At 36.8% G+C, this 12442-nt stretch overlaps 1 protein-coding gene and 1 pseudogene across 10 annotated transcripts in view; one reads left to right on the forward strand and one right to left on the reverse strand.

The window, feature by feature from the left end:
* ADAMTS3 (ADAM metallopeptidase with thrombospondin type 1 motif 3) overlaps window positions 1-12442 on the forward strand; it is a 292251-nt gene that overhangs the window by 241553 nt on the left and 38256 nt on the right. For 7 of the 10 annotated variants that reach the window (XM_035293568.3, XM_035293570.3, XM_035293569.3 and 4 more), the window contains 6 exons: window positions 3929-4012; window positions 6091-6247; window positions 6996-7101; window positions 7489-7632; window positions 8566-8698; window positions 10975-11088. In XM_035293568.3, coding sequence (XP_035149459.1) covers window positions 3929-4012; window positions 6091-6247; window positions 6996-7101; window positions 7489-7632; window positions 8566-8698; window positions 10975-11088 — 738 coding nt within the window. The remainder of the gene's footprint in view (window positions 1-3928; window positions 4013-6090; window positions 6248-6995; window positions 7102-7488; window positions 7633-8565; window positions 8699-10974; window positions 11089-12442) is intronic. The other 3 variants (XM_035293574.3, XM_078367948.1, XM_035293575.3) reach the window with 1 other exon arrangement.
* LOC118152418 (U2 spliceosomal RNA) lies at window positions 12331-12427 on the reverse strand (annotated as a pseudogene).

Genomic DNA, 12442 nt, shown 5'->3' on the forward strand with positions numbered 1-12442 from the left:
AGAACCCAGGGTTTTGAATATCTTATAATTTGGTGCTATATTATTTCTCAAAATCTTTTCTTTTCTTTTTTGAGATGATGTCTCACTCTGTGGTTAGGCTTGAGTGCTGTGGCACAATCTTGGCTCACTGCAACCTCCGACTCGCTGGTTCAAGCAATTCTCCTGCCTCAGCTTCCTGAGTAGCCGAGATTACAGGCATGTGCCACCACGCCCAGCTAATTTTTGTAGTTTTAGTAGAGACAGGGTTTCACCATGTTGGTCAGGCTGCTCTCAATCTCCTGACCTTGTGATCTGCGCACCTCAGTCTCCCGAAGTGCTGGGATTACCGGCATGAGCCACTGCTCCTGCCCATTTCTCCAACCCTTATCGTACTCCATGTGTTTCACAATATAAAAACACAACATCTCAGGCATTGATACAGCCCTGGCAAGATGAAAAGCAATCGAATTATTAAGTATATTTTAAAAGTAAATAATATGGAGGAACTAACTTTTTTAAGCCTTGAAAATCAAACTAAGTCAGGTGCAGTGCTCTGTATAGTAGACAGCTGGTTGTTTATTTCCCATATTGAAAGAATACTTTATGCTATGTAAAAATATTAGTTCCCATATTTGATTATGTCTACTCATAATAATGTATGTATACTTTATGAATCTCAAAATGTGTGCTGACTGAGAGCATTCTTAAACTGATTTTCATTTCTACTGGGTCACCCTGTTTCCTAATTAGCCTGGCGTAATAATGACTCTTGTTAAGTAATACTTTTATTTCAGCGAATGGTAAATCTTAATTTTAAAAGTGCTCTTTTGGCCAAGTGCAGTGGTTTACGCCTGTATCTCAACACTTTGGGAGGCCAAGGCAGGTCAATCACAGGTCAGGAGATCAAGACTACCCTGGCCAACATGGTGAAACCCCATATGTACTAAAAATACAAAAAATTAGCTAGACGTGGTGGTGTGTACCTGTAGTCCCAGCTACTCAGGAGGCTAAGGCAGGAGAGTCACTTGAATCTGGGAAGTGGAGGTTGCAGTGAGCCAAGGTCATGCCATTGCACTCAAGCCTGGGCAAATGAGTGAGACTCCGTCTCCAAAAAAAAAAAAAAGTGCTCCTTTATTCATTGTATAATATCATATTTGCTATTGGTATTAATAATTTTGTCCATTGTACTTTCTTGGCACTGCATTAATTTTAAAATTCACTAAGTACAAATGAATTTACTAATTTGATGATCCATATATACATTTTATACTAACATGAATATCACAAGCTACTTTTTATTATTACCATCTTTCCTTCATTTTATTATTCTAAGACTTTCTGAGGTTGGAGTTTCCTATAGTATTTATGGATTATGTATGTTATAGTATAGCTGTCACTGTTATGTGCACTAGCTGTAAAGCTCCTACCCTCTCTTCTCCTTCTTCAGAAATTAATTCACTCTCTCTGTCTACTTTTATTTAGTTTGTTTTATTGTTACCCAATTTTGTTTATTTATGACCATTGCTTTCAACCCTTTTTTTTTAACATCAAATGCTTTTTACATTTTAACCTCATTAAACTAAGTACATGTTATAACTTGGTGTGCAAAGCCATTTTTCTAATTTGAAACAGCTGCCTTACAGGAAGCCTCTTGGGATAGACATGAGTCTCTCAATGAATGTGTTGATGACAGGCCTGATTGCTGACTTTTAAATTTTATTACAACTGTACAGTTAGGAATATGTTATCAGTTAATTAATCTAGAAGAGGAGGGTGGAAGGGTTGATTCACTTTTCAATTAGTCAGCATGAAGTGTGGCATAAGATACGAGAATCAGCCCATGACTAAAAAGGCCATAAGAAACCACAGTTTTTTGTCTAACATTCAATTTTTCTTTATATTGAGCTGAAATTTACCCCTTTAATAATGTGATAGGTTTAAGTTGTATTTTCTATAGATATACATAATGAATCAAATCCCTTTCCAAAATTTCGGATTTCCAAAATTTCTTCTGTTTTTCTTTTTTACTTATCATACTCTAATTTCCTTAAAACCCCCTTCCTCCCTCTCAGTCATAAAATTTTTGAGCAATTTGTTTGTAAGAATTAACTCTCTTAATTCTTACCCTAACCCTATGAGATATTATTATCATTATGTCCATTTTATTGAGACTCAGAAAAATAAAGGTCTCACAATCAGTGAGGGGTTGAACCAGGATTTATCTGAGACTATTAATGTATGGCATTCAGGCTTTTAACCATATGTCTTCCCAACCCTTCTTTATAAGGCACATTTTCTGGCCTCCTGCTGTTATCTCTTCTCATGATATATTCATGTTTTGTCAAGCACCTCTGTTATATGACAGCACAGAAAAATGAACTCAATACTTCAGGTTTTCTATAGCCTAGAGTGGGACAACTTGGGCATGAGCTGTCTGCCTGTACACTTATGCAAGCCAAGTGTGTATTGCAGATTTTTTTCATGCCTCGGCTTATCTTGTGGAGGTATTAAATTGGATCTTATCCTTCTATGTATGTGAATATGTGTGTGTGTCCGCATGTGCATATGTATATATGTATAAATGTATATATGTATATATTCATGCATTTTTGCACTTAAAAGGACTTTACATATTTTCTTGTTACATTATACTTTGCCATCTCTAGTATGTTCTAGCTTAGTCATATTTTTTACCTCCACCTTTGCTGTTCTTTTCTTGTTTGTGACTTCTACAAATTCAGTAAGTATGAAGATTGCTTTTTTTAAGGTGTTCTGAGCAGTCACGTTGGATTCTTGAAACACTTCAGTTGAGATTTCTTGGTCAGTGTGGCCAATCAAAATATTATGATTTGTGAGTTCCTTGTTTTAGAGCATTCTTCAATCATTCTTGAGTTATATTTTTAACGCTACTCTCTATGAGATTATGCCTGTCTTTTCTGTGCAGGTTTCTGTGCCTACTGTTCAAATCTCCTGGATCTGAAGCTGAATTGCAGTTAGTTTTTCATCCCTCTTTCAGTCTTTTTGACAAGTGTTGAGTCCTTGTTCTTAGGAACAGCTAAGAATTTTGCACTCTAGGTTGATAACTCCACCTTTCTCATTCCTGCTAACATTTGCCATGTCACTAAGCATTTTTTATTTGCACTAATTTTGTATTAGCTTAATGAGAAGATACAGTTACAGTCCACTTCGAAGTCACATCTGCCAATAGCTCACTGTGTGTTTTGCATGTCAGCAAATCTCTACTGGCTTTATTCTTCTCATCTATGTTAAACAGAGTTGGACTATGACCTCTGGGGTTGCATTTATTCGAACACCTATGATTTTAAAATATACCAAATCACTTTTAGAAATTTCAGGCTAATTTTAAAAATTAAGTAAAAAGCAATGACTCAACTTTGCTCTCCTGTTTCATCCAGGGCTGACCTTCATCTGATAGGTACTCATACAATCTCCTTAGTAACTTAAATTTTGAAGGATTTCTATCTTGTAGGACTTCCAAGCAGTCATTCCCTCAGCTGCCCCACCTGCTAGCTGGACCTCAGATATGCTACCACAGCTCCTACACACAGACTATTGGCTCTCAACCAGACACGACACCCCTGGTTGTCACACAGGCACCCTAGTAGGCAAATGCTTGCTGTTTTCCTTTACTGTGGTTGCAGGCAACTCTAAGGCTAGCAGATGATTTGCCAAAGTTACCCTCCTGTCGTTGCTTTTGGCTAATGTTATATATGGATTACATCACACATAGACTCCTAACATTGCACTAGTTTAACAAAGCCCTTTTGAGCATATCCTCTATGTTCATATTACTGTGGAGTTTACAAAATTAGCAATTTACATATGCAAAGATTGTTCCAAAGCTGAAAGTAAATGACTATATTTCAGAGTTCAGCTTTTAAATTCAGTTTTATAAGAGCAGTTTACTCACCTATTATCTTTTTTCTAGGTGAATGAGATTTACCATGATGAGTCCCTCGGAGTGCATATAAATGTGGTCCTGGTGCGCATGATAATGCTGGGTTACGCAAAGGTAAAAATGTCTTAAAACGTGAATTATAAACATTAGGGGCTTGGTTAACCGAAGACTAAATTGTTCAAGCTCCATCTAACTAATGGCAAAGATATATTTCACATAAACCTCCGGTTACTTAAAATTGAGGAGGAGAAACTGCCACATGAGTGGAGACTTCCAAATTTGAGCAGATTATGAATGATTTTTTGTACAGCTACCATTTGCTTATTTACTTCTGTTTAAAGATGTAGATAATTACCCTGACTTTAGGTATAACTTATGAATGGAAATGAATGGATACTATTATGAGGAGAGAGAGTTTTCTTAGCGTATTGTTGTCACTGAGTTTGTGTTTCATTTATTCATTAGAAGCCTTTATATTGAATGCTTACTAAGTGGCAGATGCTTTCTAGGTGCTTGGAATGTATAATGAAGAAAAAAGAAAACGATATTTGTATTCTCTTGATTCCCTAAAAATAATATTTTATGTACATATAGCTTTTCACTTAAGAAGAGTGAAGTGCACAGTGAATAGTTTTCATTTAAAAGAGCTTTAATTCTTTCAAAAGCAAAGAGATGAATCAAAACATGCACAGTAGGCATTTCATGTAATATAATAATTGATTTTAGTTCCTTTAAGGAGGAAACATACAGGAAATGACTAGCTTGACAACTTTCTTGATGTTTAAAATTACACATCTCTCTCCCATAATCAATCCTCCTGATTATGAAATACTAACAAAGTTGTACATTTAGGAAACAGGAAAAATCCATATGTTTGCATTTCATTACATACTTAACATTCACTTATCATTTTATATGATGATAGGGTGTCAATCTTTAGTTTATCACGTAAACCTGACTTACTTTGTATTGCCAGCAAGGAATATAAGTTAGCTCCAGCTGGAAATAACAGCTTCAAATCGGTCATTAAAGTATTTGTTTGGGAATGTATGCGATCAGTATTTAAAAAAGGATGCTGATTTTATTAGGAATGTAAACACTGATAATAACATTTGCTGAACTATAGCAAAATTCAGCCTGTCAGCCAAATAATTAATTTTTGGTTCCAAGTTCAATTTTTCATTTCATCATAACTACTCTGGGAAATGTGGCTAGTGGGTTCTTGAAAGTTGGGCCCTTTTCCTTCTGAACTTTTAACTCCTGGCCATAATGTGTGGTAGCAACATTCAAATAATTTATTTTTTTATATCAGAACTGGAAGAGCCCACCCCTCTTCAGTAGCATGAAGTTAAAAAAAAATGGGAGTTTTTGTTTTTTAGTGTAAATTTAATATAATTTGATGGTTCTCCATAGACTAAGATTTCACCAGCTTTGCCAACTCATGGAAGAACTCATATTCTCCCCACATGTTAATTAATTCTAGATCATACAAAATAAAAATCTTAGCTAAGATTTTATACCTTCACATCTTGGGGAGAAAAATGCAAGAATCTTTCTCGATATTTTTGTTCTTAATTCCGTAAAACTCAAATCTAAGCCAAATCAGGAATTATTCAGACTACTAAAATTATTACCTAAATGATTAATATTAAGTTACCTCACAATAGCAAATCTCAGTATCAAGCATCCCCATACTTTGGGAGGTCAAGGCAGGCAGATATTTGAGGTCAGGAGTCTGAGACCAGCCTGGACAACATGGTGAAACCCCGTCTCTACTAACAATATAAAAAAAAAATAGCCAGGGATGTTGGTGGGCCCCTGTAATCCCAGCTATTCAGGAGGCTTAGGCATGAGAATCGCTTGAACCCGAGAGGCAGAGGTTGCAGTGAGCCCAGACGGCAGCACAGTGTTCCAGCCTGGGTGACAGAGTGAGACTGTCTCAGACAAAGCCGACCCAAACGGTTCTCATAAATGCTGTCATTTGACCTTCACACAGGTAAAACTGACCATCATTAAAATATCCTGCATAGGCATTTAGAATTCACAAATCAAAGCAAATATCAAAATAAGCCCCAAATATTATTGAACTATTGTTTAAATACTGTAATCCCAAATTCAACTTCAGGGAAAATTATCAAATGAAGCCTTTGCAGAATTGTCATGTGTATCTTTTAACACATGTTTCCTTTTAGTCCATCAGCCTCATAGAACGGGGAAACCCATCCAGAAGCTTGGAGAATGTGTGTCGCTGGGCTTCCCAACAACAAAGATCTGATCTCAACCACTCCGAACACCATGACCATGCAATTTTTTTAACCAGGCAAGACTTTGGACCTGCCGGAATGCAAGGTATTGCCATCAATATGTAGAAAAAAAGCTTAAGAGCATGACTTTTAAAAAGTAATCCTAAATCAAGTAATCTGTTCAAATGTTCAACTCTCCACCACCACTTTCTACCACACACAGGCCAAGCATACATTTTCTTTCTCTTGCTTCCAGTGACTTCTGTGGAATTCTCAATGTTAAATGCCACTTAAATACCATCGTAAATTATACTTGCTTTTAAAATAATGATTGTGCATTTGGGGTATGGAGGGGATGCTGTAAAATGCAGTGTGATTCCCACTAACTGTTTGGAATGAAAAAAGAGATGCCATGAGAAATGACTGCTGCCAGAGCTTTCTTCCAAAGTCAGCTTACATTTATCTAATAAATTCTGATGTGGACTTTGGAAGAAGCAGACTGATGATTTTCTTTTCAACATCGATGGAATTTCTGGCTTCCTTCATCAGTACCATGATATGAGGGACTATTTACTAAAACAGAAAGACAGGGCTTAGCTGCTGGGCAGAAGAGAATGGTAACCCCGGGGCCATTCCTCCCCTTAGGAAAGGAGAAAGTGCAGACCCAGTGAATCTTTTTAGAGACCATTACCTGTGGCTTTCCCAAGAGAATGTGGCACAATGCTAGTAGAGAAATAATGCTTCTCCTGTTTCCTGAAAGGCTTTTACTTTTCCCCCCTAGGCAAAGGTCCAGTAGTAATTCTTTATGGGTTTTCTCATAAAATGAAAACAAAAGTAATTGTTATTCTCTACAGGATATGCTCCAGTCACCGGCATGTGTCATCCAGTGAGAAGCTGTACCCTGAATCATGAGGATGGTTTTTCATCTGCTTTTGTAGTAGCCCATGAAACGGGCCATGTGTAAGTTACTGCTGACAGCTATAAAGCCAAAAAAAGATCTTTTCTTTCCTGCTTCTCCCAGTATTGTTTCCTCTTTGGGCAGAATGCATGCCAGCATGCAATTCTTGTCTTTTGCCAAGTGCGAAGAGCTGCAAACAGGGAAGAGGTCATGCACATGCACTGAAACTAAATGAGTGACTGGCTTGCAGAGGCATTCCTGTGGTTTTCAGAGCTGTAGAGTAAGAAAGGCATTTCCATCAGACTGCTGTTGATTTCCATTTCTGCAACTTCTTCAAGAAAGCTACATTGACTTAAAAATATATATTTCCCAGGGCTTATTTTCAAAACCAAAATTAAGTGAAGGCAGTAGCCCCTGATTCTTACCACTGAGGTCTCCTTGTGTTCTAGGTTGGGAATGGAGCATGATGGACAAGGCAACAGGTGTGGTGATGAGACTGCTATGGGAAGTGTCATGGCTCCCTTGGTACAAGCAGCGTTCCATCGTTACCACTGGTCCCGATGCAGTGGTCAAGAATTGAAAAGATATATCCAGTATGTCCCCTGCTACATGTCATGAGAGTATTTATTTCATAGTCTACAGACACAAAAATTGGCTCTTAGGGCTTGATTATAGCAAAATTCCCAGTAAATGAAAACTAGTGTTAATAAACATTTCCTTATGACTCAGAACATTTGGCACAACAATTTTATCATGGAGTCACAATACTTGAAGCCATAAGTCTAGAATATAAGTAAATTTTAACTGTAATGTAATTTTCCTTTAGTAAATTGTTATAGAATCTTTGATTAATGGCCAAACTGGAGGATTGGGGGAGGATGATCATGTGTTTCCAGCATTTTTTCTTTTTTTTGAGAAGGAGTATCACTCTGATGCCCAGGCTGGAGTGCAGTGGTGTGATCTCAGCTCACGACAACCTCCACCTCTCAGGTTTAAGCAATTCTCTGCCTCAGCCTCCCGAGTAGCTGGGATTACAGGTGCCTGCCACCACGCCTGGCTAATTTTTTTGTATTTTTAGTAGAGACAGACTTTCACCATCTTGGCCAGGCTGATCACGAACTCCTGACCTCGTGATCCACCCACCACAGCCTCCCAAAGTTCTGGGATTAACAGGCATGAGCCACCATGCCCGGCCGGTTCCTGCATATTATATCAGCTATACTCTACAGTGTAGATGTCAGGATGTGCCCTGCTACACCACGTAGTGGTTTAATTAGTGACTCGAATAATCATGGCTCTACTACATTCCTAAGTCATGCCTGATTTACTTTCCTAGCATGCATACAGGTGAAGAGTCCTTTTCTAAATGGCCCCAAAACCCAAATCTTAAATATATGTTTTTGCAAACTTGCCGTATGATCTGGGATGAAAGTCTAAAATATATAAGCTAAGACTACTCTTTTTAAATCAGGACATGATTTTTTAAAATGAACATTTAACTACATGCAATATTTTTCTTCCTACAGTTCCTATGACTGTCTCCTTGATGACCCTTTTGAACATGATTGGCCTAAACTCCCAGAACTTCCTGGAATTAATTATTCTATGGATGAACAATGTCGTTTTGATTTTGGTGTTGGCTATAAAATGTGCACTGCGGTATGTTGCTCACAGTTGATGTGGATTTTGCATCTCGAAATCTATTTGTGTAGCTCCTGCTTGGTGAGATTTACAGACTCACTGGTGCAAGTGTAATAATATCTAGCAATTATTTTGTGTTCATTATGTTGCTATATGCTACAGCTAAATGCTTTAAGTATATTATCATATTTAATTCTCATGACAGACTAGAGGAAAGCTGATATATTTTTATTTTACAGAAGATAAAGCCAAGACTTAGAGATTAAGCAACTTGCTTAAGGCACACAGCTGGTAAACAGGGGAACTGGACTTTGAAACCAAGGCTGCCAGGCTCATATTTTCATGTCCTTTTCATCCCATGATTCTTGTGACCTTCAAAGAAGACGACTGTTAAGCCTTAGATATATTGCTTTTTTTTAGCTTGATGGCCAGGATTCCATGTATGTGTGACCATAGGAAAGGGTTGTGCTGGTATAGTCTTGCAAAAGAATTATATGGCATAGCATGGGGGTCAGGACAGTGGGTCAGGTCCTGGATCTGACACTTTCTAAATATATAACTTTAGGCATTGTATTTAATCTGACTTACTTTCCTCATGTGTAATATGTAGATAATGATAGTACTTATCTGATAAGATTAGTCTGAGGATTAAATTTAATTATATAAAGTGCTTAGCACAAGAAAGGCACATATATATGTTCAATGGAATACATTGAAGCCAGTCTTCCATGTAACTATTCACATTAGAGGTATGTTTCATTAAATTTCCATATTAGTCTTTAGTCATTCATTTAAAATAAAAAAAAAGAAGGGCTTTTTATACATTGGAGCAAGCTTTGTATGTTAGAGAAAGGAATATAAAAGTATTTCATGGGACTAAAAAGAAATTGATCTGTTGTTTTAAACCTTCCATATACAACCGTTTGATCTGTCTATAAGGTATACATCGTGAGCTCCAAATTACTTGCATTAATGTTTTAGCTCAGAGAATTCTAAAGGTTTAGCTTAATGTCATGGAAAAGTAGAATTTCCATATTCAGCAATAAAGATTAGAACAAAAAACCTACATCTAAAAATGTGTACTAATGAAAAAAAATTTCTGGCTGGGCATGGTGGCTCACACCTGTAATTCCAGTACTTTGGGAGGCCGAGGTAGGGGGATTGTGAGGTCAGGAGATCAAGACCATCCTGGCCAACATGGCGAAACCCTGTTTCTACTAAAAATACACAAAAAATTAGCTGGTGGTGCATGCCTGTAGTCTTAGCTACTCAGGAGGCTTGAGGCAGGAGAACTGCTTGAACCCAGGAGTTGGAGATTTGCAGTGAGCCGAGATCGCACCACTGCATTATAGCCTGGGCAACAGTGCAAGACTCTGTCTCAAAATAATAATAATAATTTCTATGCGTATAAAGGTTTATGTAGGTAATTAGCAGTATATGCAATAGACATTTGGATAAATGTTTGATATTCTTAAAAATCTATATAGTGATTGGTAAGATGTTTACATTTAGAGAGAAAAAGAGCAAACAAGCAAAGAGCAAACACAAATATACATGTTTGCTTATACAGACATTTGGATATTATAATGTGGTGTTTTAAGAAAATAAAAACCATTCTGAAAGTGTGAAAACCAAGACTCTAGTCTGGTTCTGTTACTGTCTTACTTGTAACCATAACTATAGCCCTAACTTGTAATCCATATTTCTCAGCCATGGATTAGTATGACAATCAAATATATGGAAACATATTTCATAAACTGTATGAATGTATTATGATATACACCTGCAATAGTTAATCTTACACAATAGTTAATCTTACAGTTTGACAATTTTTTTCTGCTTTTAGTCAACTAATTATTATTAGTATTTTTATTATTTATATTCAACAATTTCATACCTACAGGGATAAAGAAAAGACGTTCTGATAGCTTGAGAGCTGCCAAACCATTATATTTTCATATTTACAATATTCATAATTACTGCACCTTTCAAAGATTTCAACATTGTCTATTTGAAAAATAAAACATAGAAATGGCAAGCAGAAACATTAAAAGTCAACCAGAGAATGTGAGACAAATCATTGTTTATCATTGTTATTTTAGAAAAGCAGAATAGAAGTATTTTCTACCTGAAATTCTTATGCAGTTATTTTTTCTTAATGTCTCACAGCTTTGGCTACTAACTTGAAATAAACACATCTGAGAAACGGGACAGATGAAATGGCATAGAATATATTTTTGGTGCATGTCATGCTAGCTGAGAGTTCACTGAGAATTTGATTATCTATCTTCTAGTTCCGAACCTTTGACCCATGTAAACAGCTGTGGTGTAGCCATCCTGATAATCCCTACTTTTGTAAGACTAAAAAGGGACCTCCACTTGATGGGACTGAATGTGCTGCTGGAAAAGTGAGTATATCTATTTACACAAGAAATATGTAAGATATGTTGCATAATTCTCTCTAAAGGTCTGGAAAATGGTGAACACAGCTGCATTGTCATTTTTATGAAAACCATAGTTTGCGAGGTTTCATTTTGGTGATGCACTAAGATAGTATACTAGTTCTCTGTGGCTAAGGTAACAAATTATCACAAACTTGGTGGCTTGAAACAATGGATATTTATTCCCTCATAGTTCTAGAGGCCAGAAGTCAAAAATCAATTTCGATGAGCTGAAATCAATGTGTGGGCGGGGCCATTCTCCCTCTAGAGGCCTTAGTGGAGAATCTCTTCTTTGCCTCTTCCAGCATCTGGTGACCACCCTACATTTCTGGATGTGTGGCTGCATCACTCCAGTTTCTGCTTCTGTGACCACTTTGCCTTTTCTCATCTTTGTGGGTCAGATCCCCCTCTACCCCTCTCTTATAAGGATATGTGTAATGGCATTTAGGGCCACATGGATGATCTGGGATAATCTCTCCATTTAAAAATATTAAAGTTAATCACATTTGCAAAGACCCTTTTTCCAAATAAGGTAACATTTACAGGTTCCAGGGATTAAGACTTGGTATTTTGGGGACTACTATTCAGCCCACTATTGGCAGAATAGGAAGAAGCAACTCAGCAGACTATCTGTCCCCCTGCTAGTGGGATCTGATTGACTTGCTGGCATCCCATCCCTTGTGAAAGTTGCCCAGAAATAAAGTCATGTGAACTTATACAGAAGATTTGGCCTTGTTCCTCAGGGAAGGATGCCCAGAGGTTTTAAATCTCAAATTGTGTAGTCAGGATTGAATGCTCAGAAATTGGCTGAGTGCCAAGCTATGCTACTCATAAGGGCAAAGATCCCAAAACAAAGGCATGTTAAGAACTCAAGTTGAAGAGCTTTGACTAGTTTAGAAATAAGACATTGTCAGCAGGACCAAAACCTGGTACAGAAGATTTACATGGCTTTTAGTTCTTTTAAAGTTCAATTTCAAATGTGTATAAACTGTACTTGTGACAAGGATTATATGCATAATCACAATAAAGCCTGTCTTTTTAGGTGTTAGTTCTATATTAGGCACTATCGAAAGGATATTATATACAATGCTTTGCTTTGAGAAAATTCAATATTACAAACTTCTGACTAAAAACAAGCAATAACAAGCTGATTCATTTTTGCTTTATAAAACATTATGTAACTAACTTTTTAACATTCAACTTTCTTAAATATATTGAAATTTATATTGAAATTTATATTAAACTGATATTAAACTGTCAAGAACAGATACTACACTTGATCATAGCCAAAAGGCGAAGAAGCAATATATTGAAATTTATA

This window comes from Callithrix jacchus, chromosome 3 (genome assembly GCF_049354715.1).
Source record: "Callithrix jacchus isolate 240 chromosome 3, calJac240_pri, whole genome shotgun sequence".
Classification (NCBI taxonomy): domain Eukaryota; kingdom Metazoa; phylum Chordata; class Mammalia; order Primates; family Cebidae; genus Callithrix; species Callithrix jacchus.